General features: G+C 35.4%; 1 protein-coding gene across 3 annotated transcripts in view; it reads left to right on the top strand.

The window, feature by feature from the left end:
• FSTL5 (follistatin like 5) overlaps positions 1 to 25,732 on the top strand; it is a 275,951-nt gene that overhangs the window by 223,967 nt on the left and 26,252 nt on the right. For 2 of the 3 annotated variants that reach the window (XM_036382231.2, XM_036382229.2), the window contains exons 11-14: positions 7,526 to 7,552; positions 11,740 to 11,858; positions 18,891 to 19,040; positions 25,403 to 25,510. In XM_036382231.2, the coding sequence (XP_036238124.1) occupies positions 7,526 to 7,552; positions 11,740 to 11,858; positions 18,891 to 19,040; positions 25,403 to 25,510 (404 nt within the window). The remainder of the gene's footprint in view (positions 1 to 7,525; positions 7,553 to 11,739; positions 11,859 to 18,890; positions 19,041 to 25,402; positions 25,511 to 25,732) is intronic. The other variant, XM_036382232.2, reaches the window with a different exon arrangement.

Genomic DNA, 25,732 nt, shown 5'->3' with positions numbered 1-25,732 from the left:
AAAAATTATCAGGTTTGTCTGTGAAGACCTGGTCTCTGTTAGAACATATTAGCTGACTTATAACTTTATTCTCGTTTTTTGATTTCTTACTGAATTTAATTATGTGCAAGTGTTGTCTGTTCTTTTGCCTGGGTCATATAACCCAGTCTTACTAGCCTACAGGTACTTGAGTTACCAAGTTTCAGAAAGTGAGGCAACTACTGGGAGCAGATATAGTGGTACTTTATGGCACTCTTAAAATTTATGATGTATTCTGAAATGTATTCAAAACTAATAGCATCAGACCAGCTGAAACTTTTAGCAAGTATTCTATGCACTGCATTTGGACCTGTTCTTTTTTTTAATATTTGTCTTGACTACACATCATTTACCCTTCTTTTTTAGTCCTTTGTAAGGTGGAAGGTATTCAATCAGGCTCTCGTTTCAGTTATTATCCTGCTCCTGTACAAATACAGGACAAAAATATTTATAGAAGAATGTTGTCAAGAGAACATTAAAAAACCCAAACGTGTTCATTGCAGTTCAATTTAAACCTTGAATAGCTCTGATGTGACAAGACTTTTCTTCTACCTTTAGCAGCAATCTGTGATGTTTTCTAGGGTTTTTGCTGCTGCAATGTATAAAGGAATGTCAGATGGCTGGAACCTCTTCTGCTAGCAGAAAAATAGGATTTCATCATAACTAAGACTCCTTATTTTCTTTAGGACTCCAATTTCTCTCTTTTTGTAAACAGGTTCTATATTCTAGCATCCAGCATCCATGCAGCAACTGATAAAAGATGGCTTTTCATTTTCTAGCTTGTAATACGTGCAGGTACATTTTAAGAGACTCTCAAATCTTTTATTAATAGATAGCTTTCCCCTCCATACTACTGGACGTAGCTTCATTTAAAACATGAACACACAAATGGACAGCTCCACTGTAGTTCTCTGTTGATGACTACATATGATAATCACAAACACTGATTGGATCAGCCCAACTACTAGAAGCCATATGTCAAACCAAAGTCGTCATCTTGCTGTTGTTGAAAAACTGTTTGGAAGCTGAAGGATTTAAATATAGGACAAAGATAATTTGGCAGTGTATCTTGACAATATATTTATGAGAACGGTGGAGTGGGAAACGTGTTACTGCATTTTTTGTTGATACATGGTAGAATAATAATTTCAAAGAGAGGAGGAAGAAATTGCAACTTCCATCTGTGGAATATATTTATTTTGTGAGATTCCATTGAAATAGTAGTAGGACCAATGGAATTAGTCCAACTTTTAAATTTTTAATGAAAGTAACATTAACTGACTATGGAATATAATACATAGCTAAATATACCAATTAAACTATTTTGTTAACTTAGAAAAAAGCTAGGAAGATTTAAACTAATAATGGAATATTTAATATAAATAATAGAGTAGAATATATCACTGTAATTTGATACACATATGGAATATCAGATTACACTGAATATAAGGGGGTTTTTTCCTAAAGAAGAAAAGCTGGTAGTATAGAAAACAGGAAAATAAAAAATAGTCATCAACAAAGACAAGTGAATATTTTCAGGGGTAATTTTTAAGTACTTAATTTTTTTTTAGCTACTAGTAAAATATTTTGAAGTAAAGTAACTTTAAAAATCCATATTTTTTGGTTGTTTCTGGATGACTTTGACAGGTAGTTTGTATGTGCTTTAGTTTCTTTTCTGTTTCAATTTAGATTAGTTCCACTATACTAGAGACATAGATCATAAAAACTCATGCGGTTCCTTTTGAAGTGAAATACTTCTGTGGGTTTGTGGTTTGGGTTTTTTTTTTATATTTTACCTTTACCTAACTATTTCTAAAAAATTGTGTTACAAAGTGCAGTTCAGTTTGTGATTGATTAATATGACTTAGGTGTTTCTCTAAATTTTTTTTGTGACATGTATGCACCTTTGGGAGACAGCTATCATGATAGAGATTTATCAAGTAAAACTATTAGGACATTTCCAAGACCAGTTTGAAAGTACTTGAAGAACTTTTAATATTTGGTAGCTTTTATTTTAGTTATCAACCACAGGCTCTTGTGTTACTGAAGTCACCCACTATGACATCATCATATATGGCAAAGTAATTTATCCTACAGTTTATTTCACTTAGTCCCAAAAAGCAGAACAAAAGTTCTCTTTTTGTATCTCTCGTGTACTGTATCTTAGGACTAAGTTAAAAAAAATTAGTATAACTGTTCCATGCCATTAAGTAGCTCTATTTCTATCTGTGCCTTTTTTAGGTAATGTCATAGTCTTATCACCTAAAAAGATTATGTGATCTGAATGCTACTGGCTTGACAGGTTTATGGCCATCATAAGCAACACAGCATCTCCACTCTCTAGAACTGGGAATAAGATTAAAAGCCTTTTGACTGTGATTTATGGCCTAAATTCTCTCTGAAAGGCTTTATGCAATTTTAATAGAATCTTCCTGTCATATCTGATACTGAATGGTACCTATTTACCTAATTTTCTCAGAGATAATTTATGCTGGCATTTTATTTTATGGCAGAGCTAAACAAGTTTATACTTGTTGACAGCACTGTGGGCAAAGACTTTATTTCAAACTTCCAAGTAATTCAGCTCATGAGCCATTTTTTCTTCCTGCTAGTGTACACTGGATTGAGTTAATGTGCTATGGGAAAGGACTTATGCATGATTCATTATAAAGAGTTATATAAAACGCAGAAAAATAAGGTAACGTTCATATTTGAACAAAATTAAAGTGTCAACTGTTGACTTTTAACTGATAAATAATAGTCTAATATATATTAACCAGATCTTTGGTTATTGTATTAACCTAAAATGAAATTGAAGTGCATATCACATGAGAACAGCCTAGAATTTGTAATGACAATTATTTTTAAAATACTTGAAGCAAGCAATAGATAACTTTTTAAAAAGTGTTGGCTTCACAAATAAATTAGGTTTTATATATTTGCATTTGTATATAAACGAAACCAATCTGAATTTCTTATAGAAAAAGAATGAAATTAAAAGTAGGTATGTGATTGTGGAATCTCAGCAAAAATGTAATTCATGTCAACCTCATATTCACTTTTAACGCAATTATTTCTAATATAAAAATAATAATTAAAAATGTATGTAGTTCAGTAAGAAGATAGTAATTATGTTATAGATTTACCCCATAACATAAGGGCAGGTTTTTATACATCAGAGATGTGAGAAAAGAGAGTAACACATACACTGTCTTTATCCTGTGTTTCGGATTAATCAAAACAGTTGACAGTGGTGGTGGCTATGAGTGAAGTAAGGAGACAACATCACTTTAAACATCTTCAAATTACTCTTTTAATACAATAGAAAGCAGATTATGATAATATGGCAAATTATGATAGTACAATTCTGAAAAATTATGTTGAACTACACATTTTTTTGTATGACTTTATTGCATTTTTGTCCACTGTCCTATTTTCTATTACATCTATTTGTGACCTTTTGCCATCATGGAATTGAAGGCTTTGAAAGGGACAGTGGCTTCCTGTCTTTTAATTGATATCCATTTTGTTTGAGTATGTCTGGATATATAATATTGCATGCTGATTACTGAAAATCTGAACAGTTACTAATGCCAAAAGGAAGTAGAAAAGTTACATTTAGTCTTGAAACTCAATGTAAATTTTGCCTACACACACACAGACACACACCCACACTTTATTTCCAAAATGCTTTGAATGTTTCAAGAAAAGAAAAGTAGGGAGGAATAACACTAGTTGACAGTTGAAATCTTTAAAATTGTCTATTGAGACAGAAAAGTAAATGCAATGAAATTTATTACCAATGCAAGAAGAAAGAGAAGGATACAGAATTTATTTGCAAAGTGATATTGCAGTACCCTCATTCATTTAGTGCTAGAAATACCATGGATATTTGCAGTTGTTGTTTCCATCCAAAGTGGATAAGAATTTACACTGCTATTAGTCTGCTGCAGAATTTCATGAATTACTAAGGACAGAGTTTTGTGAAATATGTGCAACCCATTACCATTCAACCAACTCAATGTATAACAAGATGAAGAACAGGCATTCTAATGTTATATTAGCTGCTCCTAATCAAAGGCTGGGGCTGTACAGAAAACCATAAAATAGCTGTGGAAGGACAATGAAGAGTCATTTTTATGGAGCTGTAAGTGTGCTTAAAAAGAAAAAGAAAAGAAAAAGAAAGTAAACCTCTTTCAAGAAAACTTGGATTCTCCCATGTCTTGCATTGCTGAGGGACAAGGGAGAAGGAGGAACAATGCAGACTTCTTTTTGATGACAGTATAAAAGGCCCAAAAACAAATGATGTAATAAAATAGCTCCTTTAATAAGATATAATAAAAAGAGAAATATAGGTAGTGAGTAAATCTTGCAACCCTTCACATGCTAGGCATCACGGATTTATTTATGCAGCATGGGATTATTTGTGGGTGGATTTTCCCACAGCAAGCTGCACAGATCCTGCCCATGGAGAGGTTCCCGCTCTTTCCCGTGCTGTGGTGGTTTTATCTGGTGTAACAAAGAAAGCCATATATCTTATGACAGGTTGCAGTTTGTCATAAGGCCCATGAGTGTGCAGCACAGGTTTTAATGGGCACCTACCCTTGCAGCAGGTACCCATGTGACATGCAGGCTTCCCTGTCACAAGGCCCCATGTAGAAGACATAACCTGCTCAAGGTCATGAACTTTTGGAATGCAATGTCTTCTGCAAGGCTCCCAGTACATCTCCTAATACTATTTAATAACTCTGTGGAATCATGGCAAAAGAGAAGATAGTGCTCTCTCTTGAAACCAGAACATGTTGCTGAGATCTATCACTAATTCTCTATGCTTACATAGTGGAGTTTACAAATGGTAGAGAATTTAGTATAAAGTGTGTCTGGAAAATGATAATTTTGGCTTAACCAAAAAGGAAGGCAAACAATATGTTCCTTAGCCTACTTTATATCTATACATGCTGTACTTGTTCCAGCATTGACCTCTTTATCTTGAGACTTGACATCTTTCCTGAAAAGAAGTTATAGGTCTGATTAAAAAAAAAGAGGTTTCTTGATCTGTTAGGTGAGATTGTGGCTGTTGTTTATAATATTATATTGCATTCTTAAATTGTATCTCAATTTTCTTCTAGCTGATTTGCTAATTTTAAAATTAATATGTGAGGCTTTTAAAGCACTTTTATTATCCTGCCCTTTTTCTTGAGCAAAGCTCAGAATCATACATATCATTTTGCATTAACATAAATTAGTGTGTTCTGTACTTAGCATCTTAAATAATTTTGTTTGATCCTGTACAGTTCCCCACACTTGTATAATTGTAATTACTTTTTATTTTCTTTCCTATGTCACCCCTAGAAAAACACTGATAAACTGTATAACATTATGGCTGAATTTATGGGACCTCAAGTGTCATGTATTACATGGTTATTTCCTCACAATGTGAAGAGAAAAGTAATTTTAAAGGAAATCTTCCAGATTTCCCTGGGGAAATGAATTTGCTTTATTTAGTAAGAAAGACTGGAACACAATATAGGCAAATACAGAATTGTGATCTGCATCTGGAGACACTGTCTAGGCATGTAGGGATAAATTTTAAAGTTCAGAACCCATTTGCAGCTGAGTCTGGTGAATGACAAAAGATGGGCTTCTGCAGAGACATCAGCATGAAAAAGAAGGTTAAGGGGGAAATGTGGGCCTGCTGAGGGGGATGGGGACCTGGTGGCAAAGGATCTGGAAGGGGACGAGTTGTACAGCAGGTTTTTCCACATCTGTCTTTCCTGGCAAAACTGTTCCTAGGAATGTGACAGCAGTGGGAAGGTTTGGGAAGGAAGTCATCATCTGGCAAGGAAGCTTTCTTTATCTGTGGTGTATAGGATCTGATTGAGATCATTTAAATGAAGTGAACTTTCACAGGTGAAAGGGCCTGGATAGGGTGAACCCAGCTGGAAAAACTGGCCCGTGGCATTGTGAGGTGACTCTTGTCAGTCTGTGAAGGATCATGCTGATCAAGGAGGTTGCTGCAGACTGTAAGAAAACCAGCACTTTTCAAGGGCAAGGGGGAGAATGCAAGACAAAATAGATGCTTCAACTTCACATTGATTTCTGGAATAGAGATGGAGCATTTCACCCTGAAAACCATTCCCAGAACTAGAAGGTGTTTAGGAGCAATCATCATGTATTTACAGAGGGAAAAAAGTCCGGTCAGCCTGACAGCCTTCTGCAGTGTGGTGACTGGCAGGGTCGATGTGGGGGATGTTGTTTAGCAAGACCTTAGAAATCTTTTGGATACCCTCAAAGACAAAACCATGAAGTTCAGGCTAGATGCACCGACAGGAGGGTGAATCCAAAACTGGCTGCACTACCAGACACAAAGGTCAGATCCCAGGGCTGGTTTTTCCCTCTCCTGTCTGTTGAAGTACAAATGATGTGGGAAAATTTTGGTGTCCAGGCCTTTTCTAGAGTGATAGTTCCTGTTTTCATTCTCAACCTTCAGCTGTCAGCAGATGAGGAACTTCTGTGTGCCAACATAATTTTTTATAATATGTCTTTCATTGCTTTTTCCAAACTTTTTTTTAAAGCATACTAATGTTCATAGCTTTTGTAGCACTGTGTTTCAATGAACCTCCCAATTTCATTATGTGTGTGTGACATATATGTTTTCTGTGTAGTAGTCCTTTCCTTTGTTTATGATTTTTTTAAATTTTGTAAGTTCATTGCTTTGCAATTTGTGTTTGTTTTCAGTGAGTGTGTTTTAAAAATTTGATTCTGTTGCATGCTGAGTTCTAAATACTAAAAATTTGCAAGACTATATTAATTTTCTTTTTTTTTTCCCTCCCCAGACAGAAAGAGTAATATTAGGATAATATAATTTCATTGGTCTCAAAGGTCTAAAATCCAATTGTAAACAAGATGGCCAAATAAAATTTATGTTTTCAGGGGAAAAATCAATGTAAAAATTTAGTTACTTACCATGCCATCTTATAATTCCATTCTTGGTCTTCCAAAGAGAATGGTGAACATTGTACTACATGACAATTTTGGTAGCATGGTTGAGCTACAGCCATACAGAAAAATATCTTGTGTATATTTTAATTTTGCATATCTCTCTCATAACTATGTTCTGAAATTATTCTCTTCAAAGTCCAGGGTTTAAAGGAAATCATGAAAATTGCATCACCTGTCATGTATCGTTTACGGGCATGAAAAGTGCACTGTTTTTTGTAATGGATACACTGTTGATAATGGTTAATGGTGTAATGGAGTTAGCTTGGAGGGGTTTAGTGGGAGTGACGGGGTTTACCCTGTCCCCAGTGACTACTATGGCTAATCACAATTTAGTCACATGACAGGGAGAACTGTTGTTAATTTACTGCTTCCAGTGGTTTACCTGCAGGAGTATTTTAGTGTCTCAGAGGTTAAAGCATTATAATTATTTCAGAATTGATGTATCTTTCTTGTTTTCCCTTGTTCATTTGTATTTTCTGTTCTTTCTTTCTCTTACATGCTGCAGTTGCAAACATATTATGGCGAGAGCAAGGTACTAATGGAGATTACTTTTGTTCATGTTTTCTGTAGTGTGATGAAATGCTCATCTGTTGTTTCTTGTGTATGTATCTATGTTTGTTTGTACTCTACAGTTACAGTAATTACCTACCCCCTTGCAACACTAAGGAATTTGACTGAAAAAAATTAAAGTGGAAATGAATCCTATAAATGCTCATACTTTTGTAAACTGCTTTTCCTTTTTGGGAGAGAGAAGGAAATGAGCTGTTCACAATTTTGACAATTGTTTGAAGATACACAAGAAGAAGCTCAGATTTAAAATGTAGATCTTTGATTGTTGTCATGGGAAAATTTCTAACCAGTCAGCATATATGCTGTTGAGATTGATTTTCTTGTATGAATCTCTCTTATTTGACAAAATTATAATCTTAAACAGTTTAAAATTGACATACCTGTTGTTGTGTAATTAAATTAAGCATTTTATTCTTATATCCAGGAAAGGCTTGTAAACAAATGTTGGGGCAAGGAATGGATGTTTGTGATGAACTGAAGGATAAACATAAATAAAGACACAATCAGGTGTTATTAACATAAAAATCATGGAAATATTTTTTCCATGCAAAAGATAGGTATTAATTTTCATATATATTACATGATCTCAAAAATTATCCTCATATTCCAGAAAAATACCATAATCTAAGAGTTATCATAGTTCCCATTCTGTTGCTCTAAGTAGCCTGTTCTTCATCTAAAGTTGCAATTAGGAATTAAAATTTTCAGGCAATAAGAAATTATTTCAATTATTTCCATTGGACAGGTTGATAATACAAGATAACAAGTGAATCAGGCTTTGCTGTGAATTCGTGCTAGAAATGTTATTTCTGTATACTTTTAAAAAACTTTTTAAAATTAATTTAAAGATTTAAAAATCTGACATTTCATTTGCCTGTATGTAGTAGCCTTTGGCATTCCCAGTGTATTTATAAATATGAACTAGTTTTATTTTTTTATACCTATTTTACCAGTTGCTCAGCTGGTACAAGCAATAATTTCTGTGATTGTAGTGGAGCTCAGCTGTTATCCTCCTGCTCTATTGGCCTTGCAGATAACAAGTGATTAGAGTTTCATACAATTACACTGTTAATGATTAAACTGATATGCAACAAATTTGTACCAAATTCTCAAAAGTATACAGTTCTCATCTCTTGTTGGGAAAGCATCAAGTATATTTTATCTCAAAGCTGAAAACATTATTAGTATTGCCTTGATTTTTTAATGTTTTGTCTTTTCAAGTCAATTTGTTGCTTTCAGTCATTAGTATGCACCTAGGAAAATTTAACTTCTGTGACAAAAAATATCAGTTAAAAATAATAGCTTACCAGAGTGCTTATGGTAAAGACATTCAGATTTCTCTGAGACTAATGGGAAACTAATCAAAAAGCAATATATAGTACCAGATCTTGTGTCTCCTAGAGCAGATAATCTCTCTGTGTAGAAATGCAGGCCAATCATTGTGTTTCCGATAAATACTGTTAATAATTACAACATTGAAAATATTTTACAAGAGACCAATACCCTGAAGATGCCAATAAACATCACCACCAACTTCTCTGGGCCATCCATACTCTGCCATTATCTGTTACCAAAGTATTAACAGATAGGGAGGGATGGGTGATTAGTAGGACAATCAAGATCATGAAACCATACATGGGATATTTCTGTATCAAGTTCACAATATCTTTATCACAACCACTTGCATCAGAAAATCTGAAAGGATTTTGAAGGTACATGTGTATTACAGTAATAATGAAATATATAAATAAATACAAATCTATTTATATATGCAGAAGAATCCCAACCACCACCATTAAAAAAAAAATATGTTAGCAAGTTTAAAGTATCAATTTAGTCTAAATAAAGCAAATCTATTTATCTGTCGCTCCTGGCACTGCATTAAAAATGTGCAGGATTGTATTTAGTGGGAGGAGGGTTGCAAAATTAAGTCATCAAAGGAATAGCTTCTGTAGTTCTGAAAAAGTGGCTTGCTGAGGGGATTAGATATTTATTCAGATTAGATATTTGTACAGGTATCTGTAGCCACTCACTCAAATGAGGAGTTTTGGGTCATAATAAGTTGGAAAGGGGAATTAACTAATTGGATCCAGAGGTAAAGGTTTGTTATATGAACTGACTTGCTTAACTTGGTATTGGAATGGAAGAAGGACATTTCATACTGTATGTCCTTCACTGTTTTTGTAGAACAGTTTGGTGAACATTATTATCCAGACATTGGAAATAAAGCCTTAAAACTCTGGTCTTTTTATTAGTCATAAATAATATCTGTAGATTGGAAATATTACTTTGGAGTATTGGCACCTGAGGTGGAGGTTTTAGGAGCCTGATTAGCAAATGTCTGAGTCACCTGGGGCTGTCATCTGAGCTACTTCCTCACATTCTGGTATTGCTTATCCTGCTAATAACCATAATACACTTCAGCCAGTGCGAGGATGGAGAAGGCAAAACCCTGTTTTGTGTGCCCAGTGGTGTTCACATATTCATCCCCAAGGCAAAAAATTCCAGTTGCTCAGCTATAGATCTCTACACTGTGTTCATTGGTACAAGGCAGCCCAACATCAGTCAGGCTTATCTGCAAATTTCAGCTGTTCTTACATGATACAATGTCAGGCATTCTCTAAAGAGAGACCTGAACATGCTGTCTCATATAGGCTGTGTGGTTTATCTGCATACAAGGCACACAAGTGCCCACTGGCCAGAGTGGGCATATTGCCCTGAGCACACCCTGTGCTCCCCATGACTGGGGAGTTTTCCATGAACCTAAGCCTGCTTCTATGCTACACCTGATGCAGCACAGACAAATTTCTCTCCCAGTTTTTGCTAGCCCTTTAATAGATAGATTCAATATAAAGTGAGGAAAACCCTGCCTGGAGACTGCCTCTCTTTCTGGGAAAATTTGGCCAGAAATGGGAAATGATTCCACAAGATTTCTCAAAGATAACTAAATGCGTTTGTTCTGGGCATAGCCTAACAGCCTTCCACATACTACAACCTTTAAAGAACTGTGTTAGCTCTGTAATTCCTAACGGGGACTGGAAACTTTTGTGGACATGTGTACATAAATGTATATATACATACATACACAAACATTCATTCCCCCTACCCCCTCTTGGTTTTCTTATTATTTTATTTTGTCTTAAGACCTGTTGTCTCTCGATTAACATTGGTTTTCCCTCAGAATTTAGGATAAGCAGAATTTCAGATTCAAATTTCTTTTTTATGGGTTTGACTCCTCTGTGTTCCTTTACCAAATATTGTTATGCCAAGTGAAAGCTTAGGTAGTGTGCTTAGGATGGATGCAAACTTTTACCATTGTAGCCAACAGTTTAGTTGTCAGAATGGTTATAGTTATGATTTTATGAGTACTATGATTTTCTTCAAAGAATTGTATGAATATGAGGCGATCATCCATTTTAGCATCCACATAGCAAATCAACAGCTGTTGTCTTAATTGGCACACAGAAAACTAGTGAGACTGTCCTTTTCTGTGCCATGACCATAATCACAGATTTGTGAGACTTCATGCTACAGATCTGGTTTTCACCTTCTGCACAAAACTTAGCATCATCTGTATTTCAGCAACATTGTGGAAGAAGGATTAAATAGTTCTGTAAATACCTATGGCCCTTCAACATTGGAGTCAATATCTGCCCAACTCTATCTTTCTAATAAAATAAAATAGAGAATATTTCCTTTTCTGATGGAAATATCAAGTAAGGGTTTATAACAAAGACTCAGGTCTTCTCTTTCATTGTTATACAGAAATTATGTTAAGTCCTCCATCCTCAAGAAAAAATAATTTAAAAAAGTATACATAGAGAATTTATATTAATTTGATTTCAGTGTAGACGATTTCGCAAGATCACTTTTATTGCTGCAACTGTCAAACTGTATATTTCTAGATCTGTATTCATAAACACACTATCTTGCCAATGGAAAAAAATAAACTATGTAAAATTCTAAATAATGTTACAGTTTTGTTTCAGTTTTACAACAAAAGATCCCATAGGTTTAGCTGTATAACCACTATACACATTAACAAACTGATCTCATACCAAACTGTGATTAGGTTTTTAGTTCAAGACAAGGATTTTCTTTTTTGTCATTATTTAATTTTATACATTTCAATGTGTTTTTGTCCCTAAGGTCTGGGAATTGGGAACATGTTTTATGTTTTTTATGAAGATGGCATCAAAGTAATACAACCAGTGGAATGTGAATTTCAGAGGCATATTAAGCCTAGTGAAAAACTCCTCGGTTTTCAGGCAAGTTGTCTTTAAAAATCTATTTGTAGTGTTTTCTCAATTATAATTTTCTTTACATAAGAATTTATTACTAGTTCAGTGTTTTCTGCTTGATAAATTCAGCCATGTCTTCTGAATGAATAAATAGCTTATAATGGTGATCTCAAAATGTCTTGTATTGTCCTCTATTAAATTCAAGCTTTCAGTCCTACTTTTCTGTTGAATATTCCCTCAATACTTTTACAAACCTTTTCTTTCTTTGGCTTTCTCATTTCCCAGTTCTTTAACAGCTCTCTATTTCTGGATTTGTTGTTGGAATTTTTTTTAGTCCCCACCAGCTTCCCACCTCCAACCCATCAGTTTAAGTTCATCTTAATGAATCAGGGATTGGTTCTCTCTGTATTAAATATAGGATCTTTTGGGGAGCAGGGAAGTGTTAATGGTTTCTTTTTCTCCACTGGATGTTTGTCTGTATTAAACTTGTGAGGCAAATCCCTGTCATAGTAAGTGCTCTCACAGCTTCCGCTGAAGTTAGTAGAGATGATTGATGCTTTGGTTCCAACTCAAAATTCATATAAGTAGTTTCAATAACTTTACTGTTAACATATTTATAGCTGATTTTTCCAAATTCTTAGAATTTATGATATAGTTTCCCTGAGTAGGATGCATAAAAACACCAGTGTATTCTCCACTTCCATTTATTCTTGTGATGTTTTTCCTTTACTGCTAATCAAATTGCTAGCTGACATGATGCATGTTCCCACAGGAACACTTGGTACTAGTCACTACATTAAGACTTACTCTATATGATATATCAGCTTTCAAAAATAGTAACTTTTTCTCATTTGGATTTGAATGAGTGACCTTGAAATACATACTAAGCATTGAGCTATACACTTTGCTGTTTTTTTTTTCTCTAATGTCTCAATGACAGCAGAACTAGAGCTGTCTCAATGGAATTTGCCTCTTCTGTTATCATTATTGATGTCAAAGGCTGCTGTGCTCAGCAACAAGATTTATTTTAGTGGGAATAATTATGCTTTGAAAAGCTAATCATACCTTGATTTGTGCTGCTTAAGTGAAATTAGATTGACATCGTAAAAAAATAAGCCAAAAAGCTTTTTTTCATGGCTGTTTAATTAAAAAGCTGATTATGTAAGAATTCTGTTAAAATTTTATTGATTTAAAGTGCAGTCTAGATTTTAAGAGTGTTTTTATTGAAATGTGTCAATAATCAGGATGAATAGGTAAAGTTTATTTCCTTTTTGACCCTTTCAAACCTGAAGTAGCATAATAGCTATATCTTCTTGGGGGAGAAAAAAAAAGGAAAAAAAGAAAAGCCCAGGAAAGTAGGCTATTTCATAACTTTAATTCTAAAGTTTTTTTTAAGAAACTTTTTTTAAAAAAAAATAATCTTCTCCTTTGAAGAATATCATATGTTCCTCAAGCCTCTTTGGAAAGTCTCTTTCCTCTGAATAATAATAATAAATAAATAACCCAGTTCTGTCCCAGGATCAGATTTTTATCAAGTTTAGCGTGTGATTGCTTAGTGGTAACAGCTCATGTCATAAATTGCTGGTTATTAATTATCTTTGGCTCTGTCATATACTTGCACTGATCAGAGATGTTGGTAAGTATACCAATAATATTTTGATGTAGTTTTACATAGCTTTTCCCATTAGGGCATCTCCATGACTTAACTATTAACATATTAATCATAAAGGAATCATGTGCTTGCTTAAACCTCTCCAATTTCTCATTTCTTTACACTTCTCTGAATTAGCCTGTTCAAGTGATAAGTAAAACCACAGGAGAGTTGTTTATTGCCAAACAGTTGCTAAAGCATAGGAACATTTCTAAATCCAGCAGTGCAGTTTAGATAGTAGAAAATGTCTGGATATTCCTCATGACACGCCAGTGTTCCTCCACAGGTTTCCTGTTTGTCTGTCAACAAACCTGAACTGAGCTTCTGTAAAAGAATGAGCTCAGGTGTTTCTACACAATATTACACTGTATTGTGAACAACACTGCAGTACTTATACATCTACATATTTAGGTATGCTAATTTTGCTAAAGGTAAATATATTTTCTCACTTGCTATATACTTGAGAACCCTTATCTAAATATTTAATTACCTCTTATGGAACTGAGTGTCAATACAGCAAAACACTTTGGTGTATATCTAGCATGGGAATCAATTGGAGTCGCTGTGTTTAAAGTGAAGCAAAAGATTTGGTGCTTTACTGGATCGTCATGGGTCACAGAAATTGTGAAGACCTCCTTCCTCTCCTTCCCAGAATCTCCTAAATTACTTGAATCTTCTTAATGTCAAATGCAAGTAGAAATTGATTAGTCTGATAGTGAAAATTCTAGATGCATATGGACACAAATAAAGTGATTTCTATTTTCTGATACAGGTTGCTGTTAGACCAGCTTTGACAGCTGTTTGTTTAACCTGTTGTCAAATAGATTCTTAACCATAGTTCAAGTAGAGTCTTTCACCTCATCATTCGAAAGTGCTTAGGACATTTTCCTCACTAACATTCAACCTCTGTTTATCCTCTGCAAATTAATATTATCCAAAGATTTAAATTCTAATTCTTATGCAAAAGTGTTTTTATTTTCCTTTCACAATGAATCCCAATTAGAATAATTATTTCCAGAGACTGGGAAAAAAGCAATTGAAACAGATGCCTTTTGGAGACTAATGAAAAAATCCTTTTGGCTTCAACATAAAGCTGATTTTCTGTTTATTACAAGAAATAGCACATAATGGCCAAATTTCAGTAAAATATGCCATCTCACATTTGAATATATGCTGGAGGTTAGAGCAAAAGACTTCATTTCATTATAATTAATGTGACTACATGGCATACCAAAATTTCCACAGGAAATTTGATTGAAGCATACTTTGTAGTCGACAGAAACTGCCTTGGTTTACACTCTTACAGCACAGAAAGTGTATTAAATGCTAGCCTTTGTTTGTAAAAAAAAAGTTTCAAAAAATCCAGACTGATTTTTAGTAAAGAATGTCAAGAAAACAATGATTTAATGTAGAAGAGGTGATACATAAATTCATTAATTAAAACATGCACTGTTGCAACCTGTTGGTATCACCTTACTCTTAGGCAGCCATAACATAGCTGGACATTTCATTATGCTGCCTAAAGGTTTCACTCTCATCCTGTTAAAACACTGAGGACCCTTTGCAGTGAGTGTAAGTTAATAAACACAGAATTTGCACGTATGAATCTGCAAACACATGATTCCTCTTGAGATTTTCTTGCCCCAGACTATCTTGAAAAAATTTTTCTAAGGATTTATTTTCCTCCATCTGCTGACTTGTTACAGAGCAAGTCACTTTTTGATTAAAAATTCTGGGAGGAATACAACAATGAGGTAAATTAATGTTTTATCAGATGTTAACTTTTTTTTTCCAGAGAGAATAAATTAGGAAAAAGTAAATTGCTCACATTTTAATTAGAAGAAGAAAATGGTTTATATTTTAAGGAGAAATAATTTTAACCAATTACCCAGCCACTGGGGAAATTAATATGGAACCTCAAAATAACTGCCTGTAGTGTAAAAGAAGTCCAAACTGTCTAATGAGATAAATTTTATGTTTTCAAAAGCAAAATTTCAGTTCTGTTTAAATAGCTTCTGATAAATTCAGATTAAAATACCTAGAAGAAGAAGAGAGAATCAACCACATAAACCAGTTTATACTGGGAAAAGCACTCTGTTTTGGATATATGAATTCTGGTGCATAATTTTTACTGTTAGATTGAAAAAATATTTTTGCTTTTATTTTATGTTTTCAGTCTTTTCAGGCAAGGTGAGAACTGACATTGGATTATAGAAATTTATGACAACTTGAAAAATATTTTAGAACCTCTCTTGTATATGTAGATATGTATATGTGTGTGGGATCTCAGCACATCGTTCCCGATGTCCAGAGATGCCAGGAGAACCCTTGGGGGTCTCCAAAATCCTGGAATGTTGCCAGGAGTGTTTGGTGGCTTGATTTTGATCCATCCACTGAAGTGACAAGAATTTGAGGACAAGAGAATCACTTTAGAGTGAAGGGTGTAAAAGGAACACATTTAGAGGGTGAAATATAGACTTTAAGGTTTTTGGTACAGGGGGGTTATGGAGACAAGATGGAGGGATCAGGGCGTGTCTCGTCCTTCTTCTTTCTTCTTCTTGTCCTCCATCTCCTGTGGTGATGTTGGCACTTGGGGATTGGTTTATGGTGAAGGTGCACTTGCCAACATGGGTGAAAAGCATTGGAAAATAAAGGTAAATATTATGTACGTAGATTTTAGTATAAAAAGACATGACCGCCCCGTGGGTGGTCAGAGAGTGCCTGTGACTGCTTGCAGATCAGACCTCTGTTGGGCAGACAGAAAATTTTGTAGATAAGAAACAATAAACAATCTGAAGACCGAAAAGCTGAAGAGTCCAGACTTGTCCTTTGAAACGCGTGCCACCCAAGAACCACACTACCCGTGTCGGGGCAGAGGCAGACAGCCGAACGCGACATCTGTGTGGTTGTGTGTATATATATACATATGTATATATATATATAAGACTATATTGGTACTGGTCTTACTGTGAAAAAATCTTAGTATTTTAGACTCAGATTCAGGAAAATGTATAAGGCAGTAGCTCATCTCTGGGTATAGCTATAAGTGCTTAAGTTAGAGTATTTTGCTATTCTGCTATACATCCCACAAGGGGAGGTGGAATCAGAGAAATCGTTTACACTAATCTGTATGATGCCATGTGAGAGAAAGACAGATTCCTTCAGCATAATTTTTGAATAAGATATTGAATATGTCCTTGTAGAATTCAGTCCCAGAAACTCATGTAAATTAATGTGAGTCCCTGAGAGACGGATGAAAATAACATATCTGTGTAGATTTGTTGCAAACATTTGTGGATTCATTGTTTGAAGGTGCTCACTCAGAGGAATAAGAGGATGGTGTAGAACAGTCTAGATGTAATTATCTGTTTAGATAAAACATGAAAGCAAGACAGGGTATATTTAGAATAAATATAAAAAATAGTGAGATCAGTGAAACAACCTTCCACTTGAAGTGACAGTTACCCAGAAGGCAAATGACAATAGATCACTGATATGATGATTGCACATCATATTAGAGACATACTTGCATATGTTGACTTTATGCAACAATGAAAAGCATTTAGCTGCTTTTAAGAATGAAAATCCCATTTGTCCCATGCCTGTCATTCCTTAAAAAATCAAATTTTTCACTTCTCCCTTTGATCTTCATGGCTTTTTATCAGCACAAGCTAAATCATTCTTGTTACTTAGTTCTAAGTTCTCCTGAAGTTCCTGATGATGTGCTATTGTACAGAACCTGAGTTTAGTGACCTTTCCTTATCATGTGATTCCTGAAAGACCTTCCCTTTTTTGAGGTTTAGGAGCCATGTAAAAGCAAGCAGTGGCTTTCAATCTTCTGCAAAGAAACTCTCTTTCTTAAAGCTGTAAATTGATTTATTTCTTCTTTTGACATATAAAGATTGAGTGTATTTTTGAAAATGTAGAGGCACAGCAGGCAAAGAATGTTGATGATACAGAAAAGGAAGTGTTGAAATGCATCATCCTCTTGAAGAGCATTGCTTGGTGCCAGAGATGGTGTTCTGCCACATAATGTTTCCTGTGCCTTTTAAAAGGCATTTGATGCTTAGAAACAGAATTCTTGTTTAAGAGCTCATCATATCTTGCTGCTCATTCTACATTGAGTCATTATCTGCTGACATATCGTAATTATTTTCACAGCGGCCAGTTATGATGTATCAGGCAGAGCATTCTAAATTAGGAATAAGCAGCAGATAAGTGGCAAAAAGAAATAATACTTATGATTTGGTAAAATTGTCCCTTGTGATGCAAAGAATTTAAAATAAGAGGCAAAAGGAGAAAAGGTCAGAAAAACAAAAACACTTGATACATCCTGTACTTTTCCAAGTAGAGTGTTTTTCAGGTCCATATTTTTAAATAATTATAATGTCCCTTATAGGAAAGGAATCATGCTATTTCTTAAATGAAATTTTCACATTTGACCAAGTAACCTTTAATTTTGATAAAACCAAGCTTTTTCTGGGAGAAAGTATTTGCAAATAGGGTAGTTAAATACATGATGCTTTTCCATATATTTCTACAAATCAGGAATAGTGAGCATGCAAACTCCAGTTAGCTATTTTGACTGAGAATGTATAGTTATATGTATTATGAAATACCAGTTCACTGAAGTGAACAGATTTTTATTTTTTCAAATTCGTCCTTTTGCAGGAATGGAAGGGCAGAGAGGAAAGGAATGGTAGTAAGAAGATATTTGGTATTTATTTGGTTTCACACTAGTAAGATAGGCCATGAGGATGTCTTATGGCAGAGGTTGCCACACTTCTTGATCTTTAAAGCAACCTATCAACTCCAGGTGACCAAAACAGCTGATGTCTCTGACTGCTGCTTTGCCCCTTTACCATGTGACAATTTACACCACACCACCTCCCCTTTCTCTTCATGTGCACATTATCATCTCCCCAGTTAGGTATTTCCTGGCCTACAGCTGTGCTCTCAGCTGCAGGGTAAGCCATGCCTGCACTGCCTCCCTCTACAGGGCACCGTGGTGCTGCTCAGGTGGGAGCTGCCAGCTCCTGCAGGAACACACTGTGTGTCTGGTTTGGTTTGCTGGTTTTAAGATCTCCTGCCCCTTGCTCATTTTATTTCTACATGATTTTTTTTTTTAAATTGGTTTCTTTCTCAGGTCAACAGTACTTCTTGAATTTCTAGAAAACATCCTAAAATTTGGTGTATGAATTATTTTATAGTGCTTGTGAGTTGTGCTTACAGATGGAGTTGGGCTAACATGAGTTTATGTCCTAGTGTCAACTGTCCTTTTTCCTTCCCTGCATTTTCTGTGGTTTTATTTTACAGTTAAAAAAGAAGAAAATTGGTATAATTTGTCCCTCTATTACATTGTTGACTGTGTTGATTCTTATAGTTTTCCTGTTTCTCTTGAATTATAGGATGAAGTTTGTCCCAGAGCAGATGATGATCCTGTTCAGCGGTGTGTTTGGGCAACTGCTGTTAATGTAAAAGACAAGTTCATATACGTGACTCAGCCCACACTTGACAGAGTTCTCATTGTTGATGTGCAGTCTCAGAAAGTTGTACAGGTACTTATTTCTCATTTTTTAAGTTACTATTTTATTTAGACAATAGAATTTAAGACTTTCCTTCATATTTCAAAAACAGAAATACAGTTATCAATTTAAGACTTTCCTTCGTATTTCAAAAACAGAAATACAGTTATCTTGAAAGTAAACTCATTATTTGGAAAAAAGTTCACCTACTTTCAACATTTAGCAGCAGTATCTGTTTAGCAACTGTTCTTCTCAATAGACAACTGTAAGGAAGATAACATGAAAATAGCTCTTATAAATATTTGAGTAGTTGAGAAAATGAGTTCTTTAGGATGTTTCTGACTGGAGGGTCCTTTCACTTTAAAATGATGATTGGCTAAAATAGAGTCTTATCACAAGGATATGCATATCAGTTTTGACAGAAAGGTCAGCGTTGGCTACAGAAAGTGGAGGACTGTTACTCTGTCACTGTCACTCTGCTTTTATACAGAGAAATTATAAAAACAGTAAAAATAAACACCACTCTTAGCTAAGACCAGAGTCTTTGAATTCAAACTTCTTCTCTGCTCCTCTTTCTTAGTCTCTGGGATTCTGGAGTATCTACTTGGTGAAAATAATTCATTGAGTAAGAGAGAGAAATCAATGCTATGCTACAGTGATTAATACAGTCACAGAGTTTGAGCAAAACCAGGTGTGTTGGTGTGTTGACCCTGACTGGAGGCCAGATAGCACCAAAGGCACTCCACCACTCCTCTCCCCAGCTGGACAGACCAAGAAAAGGTTTTTGGGTTGAGATAAGGGAAGGGAAAGATCACTCACCAATTACCGTCACAGGCAAAACAGACTTGACTTTGATAATAAATTCAGCTCATTTCCCTACCAAAATCTAAGCAGGATAATGGATAGTGTAACAAATCCTAAACACCTGTCCCCCAGCGCTCCCTCCTTCCTGAGCTTAGTTTTATTCCTGACTCTCTGCCTCCTCCCCTCCCAGCAGTGAAGGAGATGAGGAATGGGGGGTCAGTTTGTCACATGTAATTTCTGCTGCTGCTTCTTCCTCAGAGAGAGTAGTCTTTTCCCTGCTCCCTCCTGGGGCCATTCCCATGGGAGACAGTGTTCCATGAATTTCTCCAGTGTGAGTCTTTCCCATGGGCTTCAATTCTTCACAAGCTGCTCCAGTGGGGGTCTCTATCCATGGGATACAGCTCTTCAGGAACAGATTGCTCCAGGTTGGGTCCCCTATGAGGTCACAAGTCCTGCCAAAAAACTTGTTTCAGTGTGGCTGCCTCCTCACAATTTCTCAGGTCCTGCCAGGAGCCTGCTCCAGTATAGGCTTCCCATGAATTCAGAGCCTCCTTTAGGCATTCACCTGCTCCAGTGGGGTCCTGCAGGGGCTGCAGGTGGATCTCTGCTCCACCCCAGACCTCCATGGGCTGCAGGGGCACAGTTGCTTCACTGCAGTCTTCACCACAGGCTGCAAGGGAATCTCTGCTGGCTCACCTCAAGCATCTCCTATCCCTCCTTCTTCACTGACCTGGGCATCTGCAGCGCTGTTCCTCTAACATATTCCCACTCCTCTCTCATCTGGTTGCAAGCACAGTAGCACTTTTATGTGCTCAGAGGTCTTTTATGTCTCAGAGGTTATCCCAGAGGTTTTACCCCACCACTGGTGGACTGGATATTGGCCAGCAGCAGGTCTGTGCTGGCACCACTTGGCACAGGCTCTGTCAGGCATGGGGGAAGTGTCTGGCATCTTCTTACAGAAGCCACCCATGTAGCTCCCCCATGCTTGTCACACAAACCCAGTGCACCAAGGTACAAGGCAGTGCTTATAGTAATATTTATATTATATCAATATCATCATATTTGTAGGAAACAGGTCTCCTTTTGTCATTAGAGGACACAAAAGAACACAAACTCACACTGCTGTTCTCAAGGTGAAGAAAAAAGGGAAGTTTATTTTCTGACTCCAACATTTATAGTTTTCCAAAAGTGACAGCGGATCGGAGGGTGACAGTGACACCTCTCCAATGACACTGGTCAAACCAACAGTCCATCAACTCTCTCCTCCTCCATAAAGGAATGCAAAACAATGAATTATTTACAGAAAGTGTGTAAGAAAGTTCACTACAAGAATATCAACATCAGAAGGCTTAGAAAATCTTAAAAAACCAGGGTGACATCCTTTAGTAAATAAAACACTAATTTTTTTATTAGAAACCTAACTAAATTGTTAATAAAAAAACACACTTAAATAGAGCTTTTCTTCATGCCTTTTGGTTTTCTCACTGATAAGTGAATGAAAAATCTTTAAAGTATAGATTATATGTTAGGCTCCAGGGAGACAGTATTGTGTCCTTAAAGCGGACTTATAGGGAAGTTGGAGACACATTTATTAATAGGGACAGTAGCAATAGGAAAGGGGTGATGGTTTTTAACTAAAAAAGAAAAAAAAAAGTGGATGCAGACTAGATCTAATGAAGACATTTTTTACAATGAGGTTTGCAAAACACTGTCAGAGGTCGCCCAGAGAAGTGGTGCAAGCCCCATCCCTGGAAACCTTCAAAGTCAGTTTAGATGGGGCTCTGAGGAAACTGATCTAGTTGAAGATGTCACTGCTCACTACAGAGATTTTGGAGTAGATGACTTTTAAAAGTCCCTTCCAGCTCAAACTATTCCATCATGTAAGTGTACACATGTATTCTGTACAGGCTTATAAAATTTAAAAATAAATAACAAAATTCCATTTATAAAATTGCCTTACAAAAATAATTGTAATGCTTTTGCATACTTGAAACACCTGCTCTCTCAGTTCTGTGTCAGCTGACTCAGATATGGCTTCCTCAAAACTTGAGGAGTCCAGGACTTGTAAAATATTTTATTCAATAAGTTAATAATAAAAAGGTGGGGATTTTTTACTTAAATTTACCTTTTCATATTAAAATAGATATAAAATGAGTGGGTAATGAATTTTTTTTTCTAAAAACTACTTTTTTACAACCGGTTTGATATATTTCTTCAGGAAGACCGAGTAAAAACCCACAATCCCAACAGAGTCCACAAATTTGAAGGAGTGGAATATCTGGCAATGTTTTCCATGGTCTTTGACTGACATTCAGGTGTCAGCTTCCTTTTCTCCACAGGAGGGATGAAATATCAATATAATTGCATTTATTAGCATTTAGACTTCAGTGTCAAAAGCACACGATTCCTCTTGAGCTGACTGAAAATAGGTTTTAATTTAGGCTTTATGAAATATGTTCATTGGTAGGCTCTTCTAATTTGTCTTTAGTTACATTATTTATTGTTTTAAATATGTGAAAATATATATCACTTTACCATTAAAAATTGCAGAGATACTTACTGCAAAGATATATGTTAATTAAAAAGTAAAATTCAGTAAATTAACCACTAATTACAAGTTCAGCCCTTTGCAAGAATTGTATGTAAAGAAATTGTGCAGTTTTTGAATGGCATTAGATTATTCTATCAAAAAAATATTCTAGTTTCTGTAATGAGCTGAAAAGCAGACATACAGAATGCCTAAGAGTAGAAGAGAGCTTTGTGCACTAAGTCTGTGCCACTCAGGAAGTATATTGAGCTAAAACCAGGACACTCCAGAAGCTTTCATGTTATTCTGGTGGAAAAAAAAACCACTTTCAAAGGAATTTTATTTTGAGAGATAGAATAGCATTGCTTTTCCCCTAATTTAATAATATAAAGATTATGAACTAAGGAAAGTATAGAATTAAATTTACTCCAGGTGTGGAAAACTTTTGCTGGAATGGAAGCTTTGTTTTGATGGTTCTAATCATAATAAATTATTTTTCCATTTCAGAGTACTTAACAAAGATTTTTGGTGAGACAGTAAAGTAAAAACACTGTTGATTCAAAGATGGGTTTTAGAATTGAAGTAAGGCTAATTTGGAATTTAGTAACAAGTCAAGAGATATTTTGTTTAGCATTTCTTAAAACGTGGATGGCTCTGTCTTCTTGTCTTTTAAAAACAAGCATTTATTTTCTACCTTTATTTTCTGCAAGCAGGAAGAATGTTCTAACCATTAAATGTTGCTCTATTCATACGATATACACTTACAAAAACACTTTTAGAAACAGGAAGCACAGAAGGGAATTTAGTTTTCCAGATCAGTCTATTTTCATTACTTAGAGTACTGCCTAGCACAGAGTAAAATAAAGATTTAATTCATTATTTGAAAATAGGAACTCACTCAGAAATGTTCAGAAATGAGAGCATTTTTCTTGTTAGACTGCCTTTTTCCTGAAGATCATATTAATACAGAGGATATAATTTTCATACATGTACATGTGCATGTAACTATTTCTAGTCTACATCTTAATAAGAAAGATGTCTAATAAGAAAGTCTACATTCTTAATAAGAAGCCACCTTGCAAAAAAAGCACATAGGCTAGTGGGAATAAATGTGGAGATAATTTCATATTTTGAAAGCAAGAGAATTCTAATGAAACTCCCATTACTGTGCAAAGACCCCAAAGAAAATTAAAAATTTATTTGAAAGGACTTTAAGTCATGTAGTGATGCTGTTTTCTGTGTAAAAATAATGTTTATTTGGTTTTGCTTATTACAGTGTTTTCTCTGAAGTACTACTATACATGTTATTCCTTTCTACTATGAAATTTAATGTAAAAGATGTGCACATATGTGACAACTAGATTTGAGGATGATTTATTTTTATGACAGGTAAATTTATCAAAGTAAGTACTTTAGAGGATTCTATAGCAGAATAAATTGAAATGTATTGGAAACATGGGTGTTGTATCTTTAGAGATCTATTTAGAAGGAAAATTTTTGATTTATCCAGGTAATTCTCATTCTAAATTCAAGGGAAGCATTTGCTTTCATGTTTAAATTCTTGAAAGCAGGAATTGTGCAGTATTGCACAGCAGCACACCACTAAGTGGGAGGACTTAGAGGCTGAAGTAGACAGAGTCATCATCGTCCTTCAGTCCTCAGTGTGCTGCTGGCAGATCAGCCTGGTCAGCTAGAAACAGCTGTGGAAGTCTGCTTCTGAGATGCTCAACTCCTTTTTGCTGCTGGCTTCCCTCTGGGGAGCTGTACTGCCTGTGCCTGACCCTGAAGGCACCTCCTTCTGCTCCTCCTGGCTGTACCAGGACCCCAGCTCTGAGCGCAGCTGGCAGTCCTCTGGCAGACAACGTATGGGTCAGACCTTTGTCTGGGGAAGCCAAAAGGAAATTTGACATGCTTTGACAAATTAGCTATATAACAGTTCAAGTATTATTTTAAAGATCTTGTTTTCTAGCATGTAGCAGAAAGAAGTTATCAAACACAAATGACCTTTTTCGAGGGGTAGCTTGTGATTTTAAATGAGCCAGTGAGCAACCTGGCTTCATTTTCCATTTTCAAAAGGAAAAACAAATTCTGCTTAGATGAAGTGGTCGCTTCCAACACCTCAGGAGTACAGTTAAGTATCATCAGCAGTCTCAGCCTGCCATTAGTGCATTATCTTGAGGATCTACATCATTAGTTTAAATTAGGTTCACTTAATTAGCCAGCTGGTACTCTCCTTGACACACTGATAAACAAGCTGTGCTTTACAGTTCCATAATGGTAAGAATAAAAAACAATTTCCTATTTTTTTTCTGCTTAAATGATGAAAATAAAAAAGTAATCCCCCCCTCGTTTAGCCTGCGTATAACATCTCTGAATCGACTACACTGTTCTCCCATTTAATACCTCTGAATCCTTCAGTTTTTGTAACAAAGGAAGTTTAGAGCTCAGCTGTTTAAAAGGTTCATGGTCTCAAGTGACAGTGCTTAAAGCTGTAGGGAAACCACTTCAGTTCTGATCACAGGTTCTATGAAAAGTAGCAACTGTAATTGGAAAACATATTAAAACAATCCTCCCTACTTCAACAAAATATACATATTTTAACAGATAGGAAGTTTTGGGTGCAGCAACATCATGTTGATTTTTTGCAGTAGCATCTTCCATTAATTCCAGTATGTGGCTTGAGAATACTCTTCCCTTTTTAACCATTTTTCAGTAAATGGTGTAGTTTTTCAACTGATACATGTAAAGTGAGAGTGATGGCAGGGAATGAAGACAAATAGTTTTGTTCTTGATTAAAAACCTTTTTTTTCGACTTCTTAAAGGCTTCAGTATTATGTAGATTTGATACCAAGTGTTAGAGTACCTAATAAATAAAAAACACATTTTCAGCAATTCAGTAACTCTGAATTAATCAGAGGGCTGTTTCAAGAATTGACAACATAATTCCTAAATACAGTCTGAAAGTATCTGAAAATGTATATCTACTCATCATTTTCGTTCAAGCATATATATTATGTTTCCTTTGAAAATGTGACAAAGGATTTCTTTTTTTGTTCTATTTCAGGCAGTGAGTACAGATCCTGTTCCAGTGAAGCTACACTATGATAAATCACATGATCAAGTCTGGGTGCTGAGCTGGGGAAACATGGAAAAGAATTCACCAACTTTGCAGGTGAGGTGATGACAATAATTATATGTAAGGAAATACAGACAGGTTGAACCTTTGTGTAATTGCAATGTGTTGCATATTTTCCTTTAGGCGTTATTACCATGACCCCAGCAAGGGCAGAGAAATGATTTTAGGTAACCAGAAAACAAGCCAAACAACTGACCTCACCAAAAAGTTAATCATTATTTTCAAGACCCTTAGTCTGAACTGGCAATGGCAAATTGA

Source organism: Molothrus ater, chromosome 4 (assembly GCF_012460135.2).
Source record: "Molothrus ater isolate BHLD 08-10-18 breed brown headed cowbird chromosome 4, BPBGC_Mater_1.1, whole genome shotgun sequence".
NCBI lineage: Eukaryota > Metazoa > Chordata > Aves > Passeriformes > Icteridae > Molothrus > Molothrus ater.
The sequence above is the reverse complement of the archived record's forward strand: the minus strand, read 5'-3'. Positions and strand labels throughout refer to the sequence as shown.